Below are 22,556 nucleotides of genomic sequence, written 5' to 3'. Positions count from 1 at the left end.
CATGAACAGTGTGTTTTCCAAATGATAATTACTGAGCACTTAGTTTTCATACTGATATGACTATTAGATCTGAAAGGCAGTGCTTTGCAAGTTTTATTCAACTACTGTGTCAATTGTTTATTTGCCATATGTAAAATTTGTGATTTATTATATTATGGATAGATTACTCTATTTGAGCAATATTATGGGAGATCGACCAAGTAGTTACTCATTTAAATTTAAATAGATGAGACTTAAAAGGGCCACAAACAGTAGTTCATTCAATATCATAGTGCAAGTAAAGTGTTTGTACTTTGGTTTTGGTGTGGACTACATTATTGACAGTATTATTCCTATCACCAACTTTCAGCTGGCTTTGACGGAGGTGAACCTAGCAAGGGCAAATCTGTACAGGTAAAAATGGGTAAGCTACAACTGCAAGGAAATAGTTTTTGACATCATTGTAGAACTACAGTTTTTATAAAAACCAGTTGAAATCACAGTACATGATGTGCGGAGACAGTTCACAGACTTGCTGAGCACTACCTACTGGTACCTGTAGCAACTGCAGGTATTACTCAACAGCTCTGTTAACTGAATTCTCACATTATCTGGAACTCCTGGTCTGAAGATGATCTTCTAGACTGAAACTGGTTACCAGAATCAAACATAAATGAATTACTTTGATTCGGATCAATTTTCATTAAAATATGATTGCAAGGAGTTTGGTCTATGTAACAACTCAGGGTGGCCTAGTGACAGGTGTTCTTGACTCCAACTTTGTTGCTCTTTGGCATAATTAGACATTTCTGGACATGGGTTTGCATCCTCAAGTTGTCACTCAAGGCACCCCAATAACCTCTCAATGACTGCTGATATATTTTTGTTATGCCTTGTAAATGGACGGTTGATCATGTAGTGTTCATGATGAACCTACCACTTACACAGTAAAATCTCCTTCCTGCTATTTTGAGGAGGAGTTGTGCCAACTCACAAAACTTTAAAATGCATGTTACACACGTCCCTTAATTACTTAAAATGCCAATAAGTTAATTTTTTTTTTAAAGTATATTTTGAAGTCCCGCAAGCAGGTGGAGTGTGATTAACACATTGGCATGAGCCAACTTTGTCCCTTACTTGTAGCACAATGGAAGAAGTGCAAGATCTGGTTTAAGGCTTCACATGTTGCATCTTAGTACCCCTCACAGCTAGTCATTCATCATCAAATTAGAAAATCTCTGTGAGGATACAACACTGAGGGGCAGTTGGCTCCCATGATATAATAAAGTCCAGTATCTTATGTAACTACCGATGCCATTGGGTATTGACAACTTTTTCCAAGTATGAGTGATGTAAATTTGAGCTTTTCCATTCATTTTTTATTGATTAAATAATATCGATACCAAACTATTTCAAAACAAAATGATGTAAAACTTATACTAGAAGCTGTAATAATATTTTCTATTACTTTTATACAAGGGGCACTCAATAAGTGACGCAACAGATTTCTTTTCTAAAAGCAGGTTGGTTTTATTCAATATTCCAATACACCATATTATTTCCAACTCTTTTGGCTACATAACCCCATTTTTCAACATAATCACTGTTCAATGTGACAACCTTACATTACCTTACCGGCAATGCCTGTAAGCCCATACACTACCACTCTACTAGTTGACGTCAGAGCCAACGTCTTGCTGCATCAATAACCTTCCTATCATCCACATACTGCTTCCCATGGAGTGCATCATTCACTGGACCAAACAGATGGAATCGGAAGGTGCGTGATCCATGCTGTACAATGGATGAGGGCAAATAGTCCAATGGTATCTTATGAGCTCTTGGGTGTGCAGACTTGTTTGAGTTGTTGCGTTGTCAGGAATTAGTTAAAAGTTCGTTTGCACTTTTTTGGTGATGAATATGCTGAAGTCATTCAGTTTCCTAAGGATAGCACAATACACTCCAGAGTTGATTTTTGCACCATGAGGGAGGACACCAAACAGCATAACCCCTTCAGAGTCCCAGAAGACTGTCACCATGACTTTACACGAGGGTATGGTTTGAACTTTTTCTTCGGAGATGTGGTGTGGTGCCACTTCATGGATTGTCATTTTGTTTCTGGGTCAAATAAATGAACCCATGTTTCATCGCTTGTGATGATGTTTGACGAAAAATTGTCACCATCATCCCTGTAACGTGCAAGCAATTCCACACAGATGGTCCAACATTGCTCTTTATGGTCGAGGAACCCAAATGGTGGATGAGTGTATTAGCACCATCAGCACAGACATCTAGTTGTGCAGCGAGTTGTCCGATTGTGATCTGTCGATTACTTCGAATGAAAATGTTCGCATTTTCCAATATTGCAGGAGTCACACCTGTGTGCAGCTGGTGGTCAAGTGGGAGATGGGACAGGTTTGTGTGAGCTTACAGTGATGATGACAGATGTCTTGCCCAACAACTCACCCTGCTTTTGTTCTCTGCCAGTTCTCTGTAGACATTCTGGAAGCACCTATGATTATCTGTGATGTTACTGTTTTCTGCCAAAAGAAACTCAATGGCAGCTCTCTGATCGGAACGAATCACCATTACAGATTTCATTCTGAAGCCTACATATAGCGTCACCACCTATAGGAACTTCATGAAACTATAGGTGCTGAAGTGGGCTTATTCCACAATGCCCCACTACAAATTCTGCATTTTCTCAACCAAAACTGGCCAAGGAAAAAAATGTGTTGAAGGAAAAGGAACTCTTGAACAGGTTCTCAACGTACAGCTAATCGAGAAGTTCAGAGAGTTCTGTGTTCCTGTTTCCATCTGCTTCCTTGAGTATAGGAAAGCCTTTGACTGTGTTGTCCGGGAAAAGCTGTAACATGTGCTCACAGTGTTCGGTGTCCCACATCATCTGACAGCACTGATCAAAAGTCTACACAATAATCTCATAAATGTGAAGACAAGTGCCCCTTCTGATTTTTTCAGCATATCAAAAGGTGTCAGTATGTAATGGTTGTTAACAACCACGACCAGTCACAAAATTTGTTAACTAATGTATTATTTATTTATTGTGTGGCATGTTTTGAGGGGTTCATCATCAGGCTACATGGCATTACAAAAACAATAGGATCATGCAGATGTTAAACAGTCTGTTCATAAATTCTGTGGTTATCCTGTGGAAGAAGAGAAAACCTAGTAAGAGGCGATGTCACTTTGTAAGCTGGACTGGTGTTTGCATGAAAATGTTTTGTAACAGTCAGTCACTTTGTTCATGTGGCGTGGCAGTCTCATTGTGACGAGCTGAGGTGTTTCCATTTCTGTGGCTCTCTTGATCACTGTTCACAAATTTACACAAAACGATTTGACTATCAATCTGTCGATCTGTGTGGTGTCAGATTTTTTTTTTTACGTTTTGACGTTTTATGTTTTTAATTTTGTTTCTGAGCCTGCCAATGTCCCAGTGGCTCTACTATTTGGTGATAAGATAAAATAGTAATAGATTACTTGGGGATGGACAGAAGCACAACTGGAGCCAATTATGGGTCAGTGTTGGATTGATTGGTGATCAAGATTGGCATGTTACTTGCCCTTTCATCAGGGAATCCCTGCCCTAAACAGTGCCAGTCACAACATCAAATGTGCAGATCTGTAGATTTAGTTCTAAGCAACTTTTCCTTATTCCTGAAGTAGTGGGGAAAAATTTCAAGGAACTGATTTTTTCCACCAATGAACATTTCACATACTCCGATAAAACTTATTGTATTTATCCTTATTTTTTTTTTAACGGATTATCTACATACATGGGAACATCACATTCGGTTGGGTGTGCAGATGTGTAAGGGAATAAAAGTGACCTCCCACATATCTTTTCGAAAATATGTGATAATGTATTTGAAAAAAAAAATGTTTTTAAATAACAACAAAACTTGGTCAGTCTGTTTCCATTTTCAAATTATTTCCGTCATTGCTTTCAGTTTTTTTGCTGGCAGTACCCTCTTCTTCATCTTCCTCTTCATCATTCTCATCTTCATCTTCATCCTCCTCCTCCTCCTCCTCCTCATCATCATCATCACTTTCATCCAATTCACTGTCTGAAGCAATCCATTCTTGTGTGGCTAAGTCACTTGCTATGAGGGTTTTCCATTCATCCAGCTTATGGAGGTCTGAAAAATTAGAAAGAAAATGTATCATGATCCTAGTTAATTCAATGAAATGATGTAAATGATATTCTGAAATTGATTGAAGGATCAGTTTTTACATTTTACAGGTTAGAGAACATTCCATTTATCATAACTGCTGAACATCATGGTACTATCATCTGTAACTGCTTTCCAATCAACTAATCATTACATGGACCATTCATACTGTTACTTATCTAGTACATTAATTGCAATGGCTGTGTAATCATCAGACAAACAAGCACAAAAGAGAAGATTAGTAAAGAATATAACAGTGAAATGGCAGGTAAGGTTACCCTACGTGTAGGCATGCCGTTATGTGTAGGGTATTTTCACTAAATTATGGCCTTACCATATTTACTCAAATCTAAGCCGCACTTTTTTTCCGGTTTTTGTAATCCAAAAAACTGCCTGCGGCTTAGAATCGTGTGCAAAGTAAGCGGAAGTTCTGAAAAATGTTGGTAGGTGTCGCCACAACTAACTTCTGCTGTCAAATATATGTAGCACAACACAGGTATGCTTTGCAGGCACAAAGATAAATACTGGCGCCAAAACCTCTGCGTCAGTAAATAAATTAAAAGAAAAGGTAGAAGAATGTAAACATTATGCCATGTATTCTTTCGTTTTTGCTGCTATCTCATTTAAATCCTGTCTGCCTAATAAACTCCGAAACTAGACCAAGACAACAGCAAACATGGATTAATATACATATCATGTCATGTTTATATTCATATTATTCTTATGCTGAATAGCGATACAGTCAGAAATGAAGCACGGCAACTGACTACATTTTTAAATCTAAGGTGACTAATTTCTGTGCAGAATGTAATGTACTAAAGAGGCGACTGCAAAGATTTTCAAACGGAGAAAAATTTTCGCTAAACTCTCATTCAGAACATCTATCATACGCAGCTATTATTTGGTTCTTGTTGATCATTATCAGAGAAAGCAGCAGTGTAAGTAACAACAAATAGCAGTCTCTTGCCATTGTTTCGCTAATGAGACAATTCCTCTTTTTTTTTTTTTTTTTTAAATTGTAAGACGGCGGTAGCGTGCACTAAGCAAGCCACGCTGTGAGCGGCGACAGGCCGTAAACACTCATTATCAGAATGCGACAAACAATGCATGACACAGTACAATAATGCATTTTCAGCTTAGAGTGATGTAAACACCTATAACAAAGAGAACGGCACTTATCAGATCAAAGCAAAATAAGCAATCGATTCAAACCAGACGAAGCACGTGAAAAAGGAAGGGTACCCGTATAAATACGGATGGAGCGCCTGACACATAGCAATGGCTACTTGGTAAAGCTTAACTGTTAAGCTTACGACTCGAACCAAACTACTGTAGCTGTATCTTCATCCATTCGACCTCAATTGTGTTTCACGTTACAATGGACCAACTTTGTTTCGATTTGGAGGGGTGGTCTAAAACTTTTCTCTCACCTTGAATTTCGAGTCTCAAATTTCAGGAGCAGCTTAGATTCGGGTAAATTTCTTTTCCTTGATTTCGAGTCTCATTTTTCAGGTGCGGCTTAGATTCGAGTGCGGCTTACATTCGAGTAAATACGGTAGATTCTCTGACTCCTGGATGGCTGTCACACTTCATAGCACATTTAAGTGACAAAGATAGAAACTACACTTTTTTTGTCTGAATTACTTTCACAGAATTCACAAATACACTAACCTGAAAGTCTGTGGCCCTGGTACAATGGTACCTTCAATCATGGTTTCACAAAAGACATGAACGGAAGAAGCAGCCATTTATATTACATTACTCAGCCTTTTATGAAAATAAGCTTGCATTAGGGGTATTATATGTACCCATTTTTGGATGCCATTGTTTCATTGGTCCTCCTGCCATGCTCCCAATACAAAGTTTAGTGAACAGTTTATGTAAGTAACTGTTTCCTGTGATACAAATATCTGATAACAGATACACTGTGTTCCACAATGGTAATGCCTTTGCATATGCACTGCTCTGGTACAAGATGATGAACCCTATACCCAAGATTTTGCTCTTGCTACAGGCAAGAAATTTCCATATAATGATCTTTTACTTGTCTTTTCATTTTTGCTATCTGTGTAGACCATTTTTAATATTTTCCCTGGTTTCTGTAATATTTGTTTAAAACCATGAGAGTTGGAGCACAAGCACACTTCCAGAAGGAAATCAGCTATGTCCTTTTCAGAGGAATAATCCCAGCACTTCCCTTAAGCAATTTAGGGAACACATGGAAAATTTAAATCTGGATGGCCATATGAAAATTTGAACTATGACCTTCTAGTATGGAAGTTCAGTGTTTCCCAGTGTCACATTACTCAGAATAAGATGATTCCATCTTCTGAGAACCATAAAGGGTAATCTCCACAAGCTAAAATTCTCTAAAAAAAACCAAGTTGAAAGCATGCACACTCATAACTAGGGAGTACTCTGTAATACTGCCTCAGTCAATGAATTCAAACACAATGAATTCACAATTAGTACTACTCTCTTCAACACAGTGTAAAAATACAGGATACTCCCTGTTGGAGCAATATGTAATATTAGGGAAAGGCAACCACTTGCCCATAGTGCATGGAGCACTGGTAAACATAAAAAACAGCATTCATACTAGCTTTCACGCACTAGCTCTTTTTCTAGCAATAGTACACACATTCAAACACTCCACCACACAGACACCCACGGGCACACTCAGCAGTGTCTATTTGGGTGTGTGTGCACACTTGTGTGTATGAATGTGTCAACACACTTGGCAGTGTGCATATATGTGTGTGTGTGTGTGTGTGTGTGTGTGTGTGTGTGTGTGTGTGTGTGTGTGTACTATTGCTAGAAAAAGAGCTAGTGCTCAAAAGTTTGAGTGAATACTGCTTGCTGTTATTTGTTTCTGTGCTTTTCAACATAGGTAACTTTCACGGGATGAAACTGGCAGTGATCCTAGTACAAGATGGATACAGGAAACTTTTCTGCTTTCTTGTGAATTCTTGATTACTCTGAACACCTGTCTACATGGAATCATACAATTCAGAAATCAATTTCAGTAGAAAGTCAATTTAAAAAAAAAAAAAAAAAATAATCGTCAATAAGTCCCAAGGACCATACAATTCTGACCCGTTGCCATTTTGTCATTTGGCAATAGTCTCATTCAGATGCTGTATGGATGTATGGAGTGGATGGGGTCAGCACACCATTCTGACAGCTGCAGTAAGCTTCCAGACATTGGAGCCACTAGCTCTCATGCAGTTCATGAGCCTGTTCCAGTCCTTGCAGCAAGGAAAAATCCTGACAGCAGCGAGAACTGAATTTGCATTTTCCACACCGAATGCTTTGCTATGCATGCAGATGCATAAGAATAGCAGAATAAATAAAACAGCTGACAGGAAAGTCTATTTTTTATGCAACACAGAATTGAGTGAGGATGGGTATGATAAACAGCTGTAGACATCTGTCAGACGTAAGGCAATGGAAACTGATGCTGTATCTATTCCATTCTATACTGAATATGGGGAAGAATTGGTCCCTGTTCTAGCAATAATCTACTGTAGGGTGATAGAACAACAGAGTATCCATGTGATTGGAAAAAAGGTGCACGTTATTCCAGTATTTAAGAAGTGTCACATGATATATGCATTAGTGATGTCAAATTATGGAATATATTTTCTGCTTGTGTATGAAAATCTTTTTCAAAGTAACTGCTCAGCAGAAACGTGAATTCTACAAGCATTAATCACTGCAAACCAAGCTTCCTTTGTCTGTTCAGAAGATCCAGAAGGTTGTAAATAATGGAGCCCAAATTTTTGTAGCGTTTCTTCACACCCAGAAAGCCTTTGGACTGTTCTGCACCTAAACAAATACATGCTCATGCAATATGATTGGAATAAACCATTTACTAGTTAACATAACCCAGTATTTTATTTTTAATGGGGAGACAACGCCAGAAGTGAAAATAATATCCAGTGTCATATATGAAAGTATTGGAACGTAAAGCAATTACACACACAGATTTGTGACATATTGTTACAAACATCTAAAATACTTCAAAGTAAATCCCTTTTGGTATATATACCAGGTCAAGATTAGGGAGGCTAGCATAGCATCACCAAGCTGCAATTGGCCGGAAACTCCCTGACACGCAGAAAGACATGTCGTGGTTTACCTGCAAGGTTATGGCAATCTCCATTTTGGAATGAGCAAAGAGCTATCTCAAATAATAATAATTTTTCTTAATCTTTCCAGCACCCACATCTTTACTAGGCAAAATTGAGTGACTGCCCTTTGCATAGAGTCTTATAATGAACCACACACTAGGTTTGAAAAAGACAATTAGCACAGTTTTCAATTTTTGATTGCTAATTCTTGCCTTCTATAGATGAGGGTAATGATATCAGCTGACTGAAATTTTGTCTTGGGTGTGTTCTCAAATACTCATGTTTTATAGCAATTTTCAAGAAAGAGGTCCAGTTTGCACACCTTCCGTAAGTTCATTTGCAATCACCACTTGGTTGTTCTTGTGACTAACAGTCAACAGTTTGGGAAGCAGCTGGGCATACTTCCCACGTGTTCAAATTGGCAATAATTATGTTGGGCACAGTCATTTTTAAAATACTGGGAGTCTCTGTTGTGATCCACATATTCAGTCCAGTGTTCAAAATATATACGAGACACATGTTTCCTGGTTGACTGTTGTCCAGGCAGTATTTACTGCCTTTTATTCCTAGCCCGGCTCGAATGTCTTCTTCACCTTGAAACAAGAGATTCCAACAAAGCAGAACCCCTGTAGACTTTCTGCATCGTTTAGTAGATTCCATCCTTTTGAGTTTTGAATCCATTGTGCATTGTGGCGCTTGCACTATCAGGAGCTTCATGAAAATATCCACCCTGATGTTCCCATAGCTCAGAGTGTACTGAGCTAACAACATTGAAAAGCTAACATAATTTTACAACCAAATTTTTAAATGAATGCTAACAAAAAAGTTAAAACATGCAAATATTAACCATACCTAAGGTGTAAAAATCTGACAATGTAAACTCCTTATCTCCATCTTCCACCATGCCACCGTACAAGTAAAGCACACTTCGCTTAATGGCAAGCCCACAATTAATTCTAGGCGAAGGAAAAAAAGTGTTAGTTTCATTAACAATTGTTTCTTCTGTTGTACTGTGAACAGAGGGCACAGGTTTCCCAATAGTGACTTTGAAAACGCCATCATCAGCAACAGTAGTGCATTCCTGAAACATTATTATTATTATTACTTACAAGTACAGATTTTTCTTTGAATTACTACACAGAACATTAATGGAGGGGCTAACTCATTTACTTCTGTCTCTGTTGGGGAAACATCCATTTCTTCTGCACTCTCTCCTTCACTTTCTACTTCATCACCACCAGCAACATCTTTTTCCTTTTTTCTTCTTCTTTTTGATGTTGTCATATCTTTCTTACATAAAGTAACTGAAATACAAAATAGTTGAAAATATAAATATTTCTTTAAATTAGAGATGGGCAACTTAAATGTACATCCTGGTTTCTTTCACTACGTGAAATAGTACAACAGGGAACACAACTGCTTTCGTGGAATTCTGATTGGTGCAACTGGTGATAGGCACTATTCAAAAGTACTCGTAGGGTCCCCTAAATTGGTCAGGTGTGTACTACCCATCAGACACTGCTACCCAGGTAGCTGACTGTGTGGGGGTGCATACATAGTTTTTTTCTTTTTTTATTAAAATTCCAAGGGGTAACGTGCTGAAGCATTCACAACTAAGTGCCAGAGTTTGAAGTGCTCCTGAAAAGCAGTGAAGCTCACATAATGCTAGGTACAGAAATCTGGTTGCAACCTGAAATTGACAGCAGTGAGACTTTTAGGGAAAAATTAAGTGCATATCGAAAGTATAGGCTAATGGGAAATGGAGGTAGTGTAATTTTTACAGTAGACAAGAAACTCAAATCCACCAAGATAGAAACTGAAGCTGCATGTAAGATTGTTTGGGCAGGACTCAGCATCAGGGTTGGACATAAAATGATAATTGGATCCTTCTATCAGAACTAATCTTCTGATGTAACTGAAACCTTTCCAGAAAACCTCAGTTTGCTTGTACGTTAAGTTACTCAATCATACTGTACTCATCTGTGGAGACTTTAATCATCCAACAATCAATTTGGAAAATCATAGTTTTGTTAATGGTGGGCATGATAAGACATCCTGTGCAACATTACTAAAACCCTTCTCTGAAAACTACCTAGAACAGGTAGTTCAGAACCCCACTACGAAGGAAATATATTGGATCTAATGGCAACAAATAGACCTGACCTCTTTGAGGATGTCCACATCAAAACTGGAATCAGTGACCATAGCGCGGTTGTGACAACAATGATTACCAAAGAACAAACGACAACTAATACAAGCAGAAAGATATATATGTTCAGCAAAATAGATAAAATTTCAGTAGTGTCATATCTCAATATGGAACTTCAGACTCTCAACACAGGCCAGGAGCATGTGCTCATGTTTAAGAGAACAGTTGATCATGCACTGGATACATATGTACCCAGTAGAACAGTTCATAATGGGAAGGACCCTCCGTGGTATACAGTTACTGTAAAGAAACTTCTAAAGAAACAGAGACTACTGCATAATATGTGTACACCAAAAGATAGGACTATAGATAAATGAGATGCAGAATGGAACATGTTTGGCTGTCATGAGAGCAATGCATGAAATTTTCAATGACTACTGTAGCAGAATATTGTAAAATGATCTTTTATAAAACCGAAAGAAATTCTGGTCATATGGAAATGCTGTTAGTGGTACCGAAGTTAGTGTCCATTTCCTAGCAAAAGAGACAGGAAGTGAAACTGAGAGTAACAAAGCAAAAGCTGAAATGCTTAACTACATTTTCAAAAATTTATTTACAAATGAAAAGCCAGGAGACTTGCCCCAAAATCTTTGTACTACTGAAAACATGAGCGAGGTAAGTATTAATGTTGGCGGTGTTGAGAAACAGTTGACATCACTAAACTCGAGCAAAGCTTCAGAGCCTGATGGAATCCCTGTCAGATTCTATACTGAATCTGTGGCTGAGTTAGCCCCTCATTCTAACTATAATCTACCATAGACCACTTGAACAAAGAACTGTGCCCAACAGTTGGAAGAAAGCACAGGTCACATCTATTTAAAAGAAGGGTAACAGAAGTGATCCCACCGTACTACTGTCCAATATTCTTAATACCAATTTGTTGCAGAATCTTAGAACATATTCTAAGCTCAAACATAATGAGGTATCGTGAAAAGAATAGCCTCCTCCATGCCAACCACCATGGATTCTGAAAACATTGATCATGTGAAACCCAACTCACGCTTTTCCCATATGACATACTGAAAGTTTTGGATCAAGGCACTCAGATAGATGCAGTATTTCTTGATTTCCGACAAGTATTTGACTCAGTACCACACCTACACTTACATCAAAAAATCAATTTTATGGCGAATCAAGTGAAATTTGTGACTGGATTGGGCCTTTTTGGTAGAGTGTATGCAGCAAGTTATCTTGGATGGAAAATCATCATCAGCGGTAGAAGTAACTTTGGGTGTGCCCCAGTGAAGTGTGTTGGTACCCTTGCTTTTCATGTTGTATATTAATGAACTTGCGGGTGATATTAATAGTAACTGCAGACTTTTTGCAGATGATGCAGTTACCTATAATAAAGTACTGTCTGAAAGAGTACCTGCATAAATATTCATTCAGACTTTGATAAGATTTCAAAGTGGTGCAAAGATTGGCAACTTGCTTTAACTGTTCAGAAATGTATTGTGCACTTCACAAACTGAAAAAAACACAGTATCCTATGAGTATAATATCACTGAGTCACAGCTAGAACAGGCAAACTCATACATGTACCTGTTTGCTAAATTTTGGATTGATCACACAGGCTCAGTTGTGGGTAGAATACTGGGGAAGCAAATCAGTCAACAAGGAGATAGCTTACAAATCACTTGTGTGACCCATTGTATAATATTGCTCATATATGCAGGACCTGTACCAAATAGGACAAACGGGCATATTGAATGTATACAGAAAGGGCAACTTGAATGATCACAGGTGTGTTTGACCCACAGGAGAGTGTTACAGAGATGTTGAAGAAACTGGCACCCTTTTGAAGACAGACAAACTATTGCGAGAAACGATAATGAAGTAGGCTACAGCAATCATTTAAAATTTGTAGCAGTGCTGGGATTTGAACCCACGTCTCCCGCTTATGAAGCAGATGCTTTATCTGTTGCACCACACTGGTACCACAGATACCAAAGAGTGGCCTAATGGACACCACATCTGCCTAATGAGCACGAGACCTGAGTTCAACTCATGGCGCTGGTACAAATTTTAATTCACTGCTTTGGCCTACATCATCATCGATAATGATGACACTCAATATGTCTCATGAATACCAACCAATAACATCTCCAGAAAATCTAATAACAAAGTTTCAAGGACCAGCTTTAAATAATGACTCTGCGAATATACTACAACCCCCTACATATTGCTCGCACATGTATTGTGAGGACGCACAGAGACATTCAGTCATTCTTCCCAATTTCCATACATGAATGGAATGGGAAGAGACCCTAATAACTGGTACAATGAGATCTACTCTCTGCCATGCACTTCACAATGGATGGAGATGTAATAATATATTTCCACTGATTGTTTACTGATACTTACAACACTTTAAAAAGGTAGAACTTTGATAGAAATATACCAGGCAGATGGTTTCACAACTGTACACTTTACTTCCTGGAAGCCTTATGAAGTTAAATCTGTAAACAATTTCAACACGACTGGCAGTAATTTTCCCTGTGCAGCTGCTATAATCTGTAGCAGTTGGATGGGTACAACTTGTTTTTGTTTCTTGGCCTATTATTTAGATTAATAACTACTAACGAAAATGGACTGAAGAATGCCAAACAAGATTTTGTCTTGACTGAATGTGGCAAACAGGTGACATTCTAGGTGTATTCTAGAATTTTGACTCAAGGGTGTTTTACATTTGGTCATGAGTTGAAAAATTCTTCTGAAGATGTAATTAAACTGCAAAAGCCAATGGTGAATATAGTGTTGTGATCAGTGTACTTCAGGAGACATGCTGCTCTGAACTAACAGTCGGTCTCCACCTGACATAAAATGAAAGATCACTGGAATTTCATAGAGATATTTCAAGCTCTGTCACCAGCAACATGTGCCTCTTATACCAGTGGAGCGACATGCTTGATAACAAAGTGCACAGCAGTAAAATATGATTCATTCACTTGAGCAAACTGCAGGTGCCATGCAAAGTGGACAGAAATCTAAAAATCTTCTATTGAAGTTAGTGTCCTGGACTGGGACAATATATGGGTTAGGTAACTTCCACATGAAAAAAGTAGCTTGCACAAAAGAATCATGCAATTTATCTTTAAGGATTACTTTACTTCCTGGAAGCCTTATGAAGTTAAATCTGTAAACAATTTCAACACGACTTGTGCACTTTATCATAGATACATTTGGATGGACACTATCATTGTGATAACATTAGTGAGGATAGGAAAGGAACAAAAGCTGCAGTTTAGTATCACACTGACAACAATGTTATTACCTACAGAAAGCTCGCTCTTTTGGATAATGACTGGTGGAAATGGGAAGAAAATTGGCTGTCATCTTTTCACAGGAATCACAAAAGTATCTGCCTCAAGAGACCTAAATGTGGATATCCATACAGGGAGTTGACTCTCCTCTTTTGGAATATGGATTCAGTGTCTTATCCACTACATCACCTGGCTTGGTAGCCCTCAGTGAGATGAGGGCACATACCAACACTCCTGGCAGTAATTTTCCCTGTGCAGCATTTGTGAATGGCCCAAATGAGAAATGGAGAGGGGTTGGATTAAAGTAACACTAATCAACTGTTTTCAATACACTATTCCATTATTTGCTGAGTATGGATGTACATGAATATGTAAAATAACCCAAATTATCTGATTTTGTGGCTGGTGTTCCTTCTAGGGGAACAGTCTAGGCATGCCCCACTTATAGGCCCAAAACTTCCGCCTGGAAATGAAATAAGTCATAATGGGTTTGTCTCTAGAACTGATGGAAGTTCTCATCTGTCAGCAGATGGCACGGATCCAGATTCACAGTATACTATAATGCTGATGTTTATGTAATTTGTTTAGGAACATGGACAGGTGAACAGTTTTGTTTTAAAAGCTCTGGTGTGCATTTCAAAACATTATAATGAAGATTCCTTGTTTTTATCAATATGTGGATGAAAAGTATGTTGCAAAAGTGATTTTTTTTGTCTAGAAACAGCATGCACAGTCAATGTGTGGGAATCCTTAAGGCAATTATGGGTATAGTGATTCCCAGGTAAACCAGGAAGTTGATAATCACCATTATGAGAGTGTTCTGTAAGATACAGAAAACCAGCAGAAATACATCTAAGAGGGACTGCTAAGTCATCTTAAGAATGTATCCCATGGGTTCCATGTCATAAGGGTTATCAATAATGTATGTGTCATATGAATTATTTGCGAATCATAACAGACATGACATAATTCACTATGTAACCCAAATACAATTTTTGAGGAAGAGTATCAGTGTCTGTGTTGCTTATGGTCCATGAGAAGTATATGAATGGTTTGTATGCAAAAGTACTACAAATGACATGCAGCTGTCAGTGTTGGAGTACAGATCAGATGCCCAGCTCTAACATGTCACAGGTGTTCCACTTGGTTAACATGCTAAAAAACAGGATGTAAGTGCTAGTTTATCTCCTATGAAACTACTTTAACCTAAATAATTATATACCAACTGTTGGTGTTACTAGTTATCTAACTGACAGTCACTTAATATTTCAAACCACATCAGAATAAAAAATAATAAAAAAATATTAAAATTGCACCAGCCTGATATGTTCTTAAAGTTATCTGAAGTACTATTGGCTAGATTTAAATTTTTGCAGGAAGTGGATGACTTCATGTAAGATTACCTTTCCTCCATGACATTTTCTCAAGATCAATTGCATGCAGATCATTGTAGAATGTGCCAGCCAATTCTTCCTCTGTTTCTTCAGTATCACACACACCACCAAATGTATAAGCCTTATTTCCTGTGGCCATTGCAACAGAGACACCACATCTCATAGGCACTGATCCTGATTGTTTGATTGGCTGCCACTTCCACTTTGTGCCACTTTGGTCATGTTCTAGAAAAACGTGCTTGGTCTTACTTTAAAGTTTGTACATAGTCTTGTAATTACAAACTTACAAGCACAAACTGTCTTCACAGAAAATAAACAAACATTCAGACACACTTTCTGTAGAGGTTACAACTGTATGTCATCCAGTGAGGTATTGTACTGCTCACATTAAGAAATGTGAATATCAAAAACAGCTTGAATTAACCCATCTGGCATTTTATTTCATGCTTATATTAGTTTTACAGATAAATAAAAATGAAAATATGCCAACAATAACATGGAAAAATACAACTGTATCATACAGAGGTAAACTGTCACAATGCTACTAGTTATGAGGTATATACAGAGATCTCAGCAACAAGAACCGATGGCCATCGCTTATGAATATAAAACAACTTACATGAATTTTTGAATGTTCTCATTATTAATGCTCGATGAGTAATTTATAATGTAAAATTCCCTTTCTTTTTCAGCTTGAGTAGTAATACGAGGCGTGTTTTTTAAGTAACTACCATTTTGAAATTAAAAAAAGACGCACTAGGATATCAAAGAAAACTGGCGTTCTACGGATCGGAGCGTGGAATGTCAGATCCCTTAATTGGGCAGGTAGGTTAGAAAATTTAAAAAGGGAAATTGTTAGGTTAAAGTCAGATATAGTGGGAATTAGTGAAGTTCAGTGGCAGGAGGAACAAGACTTCTGGTCAGGTGACTACAGGGTTATAAACACAAAATCAAATAGGGGTAATGCAGGAGTAGGTTTAATAATGAATAGGAAAATAGGAATGCAGGTAAGCTACTACAAACAGCATAGTAAACACATTATTGTGGCCAAGATAGATAGGGAGCCCACGCCTACTACAGTAGTACAAGTTTATATGCCAACTAGCTCTGCAGATGACGAAGAAATTGAAGAAATGTATGATGAAATACAAGAAATTATTCAGATAGTGAAGGGAGACGAAAATTTAATAGTCATGGGTGACTGGAATTCGAGTGTAGGAAAAGGGAGAGAAGGAAACATAGTAGGTGAATATGGATTGGGCCTAAGAAATGAAAGAGGAAGCCGCATGGTAGAATTTTGCACAGAGCATAACTTAATCATACCCAACACTTGGTTCAAGAATCATAAAAGAAGGCTGTATACATGGAAAAAGCCTGGAGATACTGACAGGTTTCAGATAGATTATATAATGGTAAGACAGAGATTTAGGAACCAGGTTTTAAATTGTAAGACATTTCCAGGGGCAGATGTGGACTCTGAGCACAATCTATTGGTTATGACATGTAGATTAAAACTGAAGAAACTGCAAAAAGGTGGGAATTTAAGGAGATGGGACCTGGATAAACTGACTAAACCAGAGGTTGTACAGAGTTTCAGGGAGAGCATAAGGGAACAATTGACAGGAATGGAGGAAGAAATACAGTAGAAGAGGAATGGGTAGCTTTGAGGGATGAAGTAGTGAAGGCAGCAGAGGATCAAGTAGGTAAAAAGATGAGGGCTAATAGAAATCCTTGGGTAACAGAAGAGATATTGAATTTAACTGATGAAAGGAGAAAATATAAAAATGCAGTAAATGAAGCAGGCAAAAAGGAATACAAATGTCTCAAAAATGAGATTGACAGGAAGTGCAAAATGGCTAAGCAGGGATGGCTAGAGGACAAATGTAAGGATGTAGAGGCTTATCTCACTAGGGGTAAGATAGATACTGCCTACAGGAAAATTAAAGAGACCTTTGGAGATAAGAGAACCACTTGCATGAACATCAAGAGCTCAGATGGAAACCCAGTTCTAAGCAAAGACGGGAAAGCAGAAAGGTGGAAGGAGTATATAGAGGGTCTATACAAGGGTGATGTACTTGAGGACAATATTATGGAAATGGAAGAGGATGTAAATGAAGATGAAATGGGAGATACGATACTGCGTGAAGAGTTTGACAGAGCACTGAAAGACCTGAGTCGAAACAAGGCCCCCGGAGTAGACAACATTCCATTAGAACTACTGACGGCGTTGGGAGAGCCAGTTCTGACAAAACTCTACCATCTGGTGAGCAAGATGTATGAGACAGGCGAAATTCCCTCAGGCTTCAAGAAGAATATAATAATTCCAATCCCAAAGAAAGCAGGTGTTGACAGATGTGAAAATTACCAAACTATCAGTTTAATAAGTCACAGCTGCAAAATACTAATGCGAATTCTTTACAGACGAATGGAAAAACTAGTAGAAGCTGACCTCGGGGAAGATCAGTTTGGATTCCGTAGAAATGTTGGAACACGTGAAGCAATACTTACCCTACGACTTATCTTAGAAGCTAGATTAAGGAAGGGCAAACCTATGTTTCTAGCATTTGTAGACTTAGAGAAAGCTTTTGACAATGTTGACTGGGATACTCTCTTTAAAATTCTGAAGGTGGCAGGGGTAAAATACGGGGAGCGAAAGGCTATTTATAATTTGTGCAGAAACCAGATGGCAGTTATAAGAGTCGAGGGACATGAAAGGGAAGCAGTGGTTGGGAAGGGAGTGAGACAGGGTTGTAGTCTCTCCCTGATGTTATTCAATCTGTATATTGAGCAAGCAGTGAAGGAAACAAAAGAAAAATTCGGAGTAGGTATTAAAATCCATGGAGAAGAAATGAAAACTTTGAGGTTCGCCGATGACATTGTAATTCTGTCAGAGACAGCAAAGGACTTGGAAGAGCAACTGAACGGAATGGATAGTGTCTTGAAAGGAGGATATAAGATGAACATCAACAAAAGTAAAACGAGCATAATGGAATGTAGTCAAATTAAGTCGAGTGATGCTGAGGGAATTAGATTAGGAAATGAAACACTTAAAGTAGTAAAGGAGTTTTGCTATTTGGGGAGCAAAATAACTGATTATGGTCGAAGTAGAGAGGATATAAAATGTAGACTGGCAATGGCAAGGAAAGCGTTTCTGAAGAAGAGAAATTTGTTAACATCGAGTATAGATTTAAGTGTCAGGAAGTCATTTCTGAAAGTATCTGTATGGAGTGTGGCCATGTATGGAAGTGAAACATGGACGATAAATAGTTTGGACAAGAAGAGAATAGAAGCTTTTGAAATGTGGTGCTACAGAAGAATGCTGAAGATTAGATGGGTAGATCACATAACTAATGAGGAAGTATTGAATAGGATTGGGGAGAAGAGAAGTTTGTGGCACAACTTGACTAGAAGAAGGGATCGGTTGGTAGGATATGTTCTGAGGCATCAAGGGATCACCAATTTAGTATTGGAGGGCAGCTGCATCAAACCAGTCTCAGGACTGAAGACCACCACCACCACCACCACCACCACCACCACCACAACAACAACAACAACAACAACAACAAGATGTCTTAATAATTTTATTTTTACATGAAAGCCTGTACCTTAATCTACGCACTGACACCATTACAGTCTGATTCTTCCTTGTTTACATTGTGTACTGAGTGTTTAAGATGCCTCCGATAATTGTGAGTCCCGTCGACTGTGAAGTACGGGCTGTTATAAGATTTCTTAGTGCTAAAGGGCTACAAGCAATTGATATTCATCATGAGATCTGTGCAGTTTATGGAGAAAACATTATGAGTGATGGAATGGTAAAAAAGTGGGCGAGAGCATTTAAAGACAGCTGCACAAATGTGCACGATGAACAACGGAGTGGGCGTCCTTCGGTTGTTAATGAAAGTTTGGTGCAGGAAGTGGACAATAAGGAGAGAAAAAACAGACGCTTTATGATTTCCTACTTGTGAGATGACTTTCCTAATGTTTCTCGTAGTGTTTTGTATGGCATTGTGACCAAGCACTTGAATTACGGAAAATTGTGCGTACGTTGGGTACCGAAAGTATTGACGGATGTGCACAAAACCAAACATTTAGACAGTGCATTGACTTTCCTTGAGCGGTACCACAATGACGGTGATGATTTCTTAAGCCAAATTGTTACGGGTGATGAAACATGGGTGGCCTACGTCACACCAGAATCAAAGCAACAGTCCATGGAAGTTGAGCAAGGGCATCGTTTTGCTGTAAGACAATGCCCGTCTGCATGTGGCGAATCAGACCAAAGTTCTCATCACATCTTTTCAATGGGAAACTCTCGATCATCCTCCGTACAGCCCCGATCTTGTGCCCAGTGACTACCATCTGTTCCTGCACTTGAAGAAACACCTGGGTGGTCAGCATCTTCAAGACAATGACGAAGTCAAAACAGTGGTGATGCAATGGTTAACAAGTCAGGTGGCAGACTTCAATGAGGAGGGTATTTAAAAACTGGTACAACGTTATGACAAGTGCCTCAATATTGACAGAAATTATGTAGCAAAGTAGATTATGGAACAGGCTTTCATGTAAAAATAAAATTATTGAGATATTTTAGCACGCCTTTTTTTAAATTTCAAAACAGTACTTACTTAAAAAACATGCCTCGTAGTAGTATTAGTACTATCAGAGAATATAATAAAAAAAAAGCTTGTCACCTGGATATCAAGTGTGGTCAATCATAAATGCAAACAGCCTCAATGTGTTGTTGCAATTGGTTAACACAACAGTAACTATTAATAAGGTATTAACACGGGAAGAAACTGGAATGATTTTATTGACTGTGTTAATATATGACTACAGCAACAACATAAAATATTTTAGAAAAAATCATGCAAAACAACACTGCAAGAAAAGGCACCAACATTCCAGTTTATTTGAAAATGTTTCACAAAATGTGTGGTTCATAGTAGTATCTAATCAGCTCTAACTATGATAAAAATTTGGTTTTTCATTTTTTACAATTCCAAATGAAGCAAAAGTGAAGGCTCTGACAATACATCTATTGGTGAGAAGCTCTGCTCATTTTATAGTAGAAGAAAACAAAACAAATAATCATGCCAACAGTCAATCCCCCCCCCCCCCCCCAATCTCTTAACAAGACAGGAAAATAAAGGACCACATGCACTTTTCAAAAGTAAATACCTTCTAGTGCCAAAATAATCCCATTTATTCAATCTTTTTTTTTAGAAGGAAATCTGCTGCTGTAAGCTATTCGTACCAGGAGTGGTACACAGTAAGGTATATACACACAAAGAATGTATGTTGTTTATGAGAATTACAGATGTTTAATACAGATATTATAATTTTATAGAGGGAAACATTCCACGTGGGAAAAATATATCTAAAAACAAAGATGATGTAACTTACCAAACGAAAGCGTTGGTATGTTGATAGACATACAAACAAACACAAACACACACACAAAATTCAAGCTTTCGCAACCCACGGTTGCTTCATCAGGATAGAGGGAAGGAGAGGGACAGACGAAAGGATGTGGGTTTTAAGGGAGAGGGTAAGGAGTCATTCCAATCCCGGGGGTGGAAAGACTTACCTTAGGGGGAAAAAAGGACAGGTAAGTCTTTCCGCTACCGGGATTGGAATGACTCCTTACCCTCTCCCTTAAAACTCACATCCTTTCGTCTGTCCCTCTCCTTCCCTCTTTCCTGATGAAGCAACCGTGGGTTGCGAAAGCTTGAATTTTGTGTGTGTGTTTGTTTGTGTGTCTATCAACATACCAACGCTTTCGTTTGGTAAGTTACATATCTTTGGTTTTAGATATTATAATTTGTTTTGTTGGTGTATGGAGGGACTTCTTGTGGTAGTGACGAGAACCAAAACTTGGTCGGCTACAGAGGTAGCAGTGTATGTTGGTCGGTAAAGAAACCAGCCCCTGTGAGAAATGAAGCTGGACCAGAATATTATACAAGGTGTATCATAATTAATGGCATAAACACATACAGTTGGAAGTAAACGATACTAGAAGCAAAAAACTCTCGGTAAACACTGGGTCGAAAATGCATACCTGAAGAGCTACGAGTACTTTTTTCCATCTTCGATTCTGTGAAACACATCACTTTTACTGAAAGCTCTTTGCTTTCCATATTTTGGGAAATGGTAATGTGGACCAAAACAAGAAAAAAAAAATGTCCAGTAAACTTGTGCTCTAAAATGCATACCTTAAGAGCTATGAGTATGTGCTCAACTTCGCTACTTGGAAACACAACTCTTCTAATGAACACTTGCTCATAACTTTTAAGGTATGCATTTTAGAGCAAATGTTTACTGGACATGTTTTCTTGTTTTGCTCCACAATGTGGAAAGCAAAGGGCTAGCAGCAGAAGTGATTTGCTTCACAGTATCGAAGATGAAAAATTGCACGTAGCTCTTAAGGTATGCATTTTTGACCTTATGTTTACGGAGGCTTTTTTGCTTCTAGTATTGTGTACTTTCAACTGTATGCATTTACGCTATTAATTATGATACACCCTGTATAAATCATGAATTGGCTTGACCAAAAGTAACACTTCATTTGTATGATGTTACAATAAAATGTATTGTTGTAATGGGGTCAAAGCATTTTTCAATTTGACCAAATTAAAAATTAGTGGTTATTTATTGTCTGATGTCTGGAGAAGACCTGGACCAAGCAAGACTCACACTTCTGTAACACTTTTGCAGTAATATATGGCAAACTAAACTGCTTTGTCTATCCTGAGGTTCAGTGGGTAACATTTGAACTGAATAGTTTGTACTTCAATTTTGGGATGAGATTAGAGTAGGCAGATTACACCTGAAGTAGAACGGTTAAATTTTGTTTGGTGGTTTAAAAGTGGCACCTCTGATTAGAAATCATTTATGCTAATAATTCCCCTGTACGGCAGCTATGAGGCAATAGGTTTAAGAGGGAATACAATTGTTAGGTCGCTCAGAATGACACTCTGTGGTTGTAAGTAACAGAAGTAATAAACATATTTTTTTTAATGTAGAAAAGCTGAATTTTTAATAAGATATAGCAAACGTGGACATTTCATTATTGACTTCTTCAGGAATATGGGCTGTGAGATGGCAGTTATATTTTAATTCATTCTCATAGTTTGATCTAAAATATAAGAAACATTGTATAACATTATTACCATTATGAGCCTGTATATGATAAAATATTAAAAAACAAAATTAAATTTGCCCACTATAACCTGGTTTAGTTGAAAAGGAAACAAATGTGTGGAAAGAGAAACCTTAATATCTAAGTAAGTGTTTTTATACACAAAAAATGTTTATTAATGGAACACAAGATAATGATTCATAAAAATTTAGTTGCTGGTAAACAACATCATGAAATATTTCAGATT

At 38.0% G+C, this 22,556-nt stretch overlaps 1 protein-coding gene across 2 annotated transcripts in view; it reads right to left on the bottom strand.

Annotated features, from left to right (window-relative positions):
• Positions 1-3,837: 3,837 nt before the first annotated feature.
• The window catches only part of LOC126253574 (kelch domain-containing protein 4), a 43,336-nt gene continuing 24,617 nt past the window's right edge, over positions 3,838-22,556 (bottom strand). Inside the window, exons 6-9 of one of the 2 annotated variants that reach the window (XM_049955007.1) lie at positions 15,178-15,393; positions 9,473-9,606; positions 9,155-9,383; positions 3,838-4,136 (exon numbers count right to left, since the gene is read on the bottom strand). In XM_049955007.1, the coding sequence (XP_049810964.1) occupies positions 3,904-4,136; positions 9,155-9,383; positions 9,473-9,606; positions 15,178-15,393 (812 nt within the window). In that variant the 3' untranslated portion in view covers positions 3,838-3,903. Of the gene's footprint in view, positions 4,137-9,154; positions 9,386-9,465; positions 9,607-15,177; positions 15,394-22,556 lie in introns of both variants that reach the window. The other variant, XM_049955000.1, reaches the window with a different exon arrangement.

Source organism: Schistocerca nitens, chromosome 1 (genome assembly GCF_023898315.1).
Source record: "Schistocerca nitens isolate TAMUIC-IGC-003100 chromosome 1, iqSchNite1.1, whole genome shotgun sequence".
Lineage (NCBI taxonomy): Eukaryota > Metazoa > Arthropoda > Insecta > Orthoptera > Acrididae > Schistocerca > Schistocerca nitens.
Note: the sequence above shows the minus strand (reverse complement) of the source record. Positions and strands in the feature narration are given on the sequence as shown.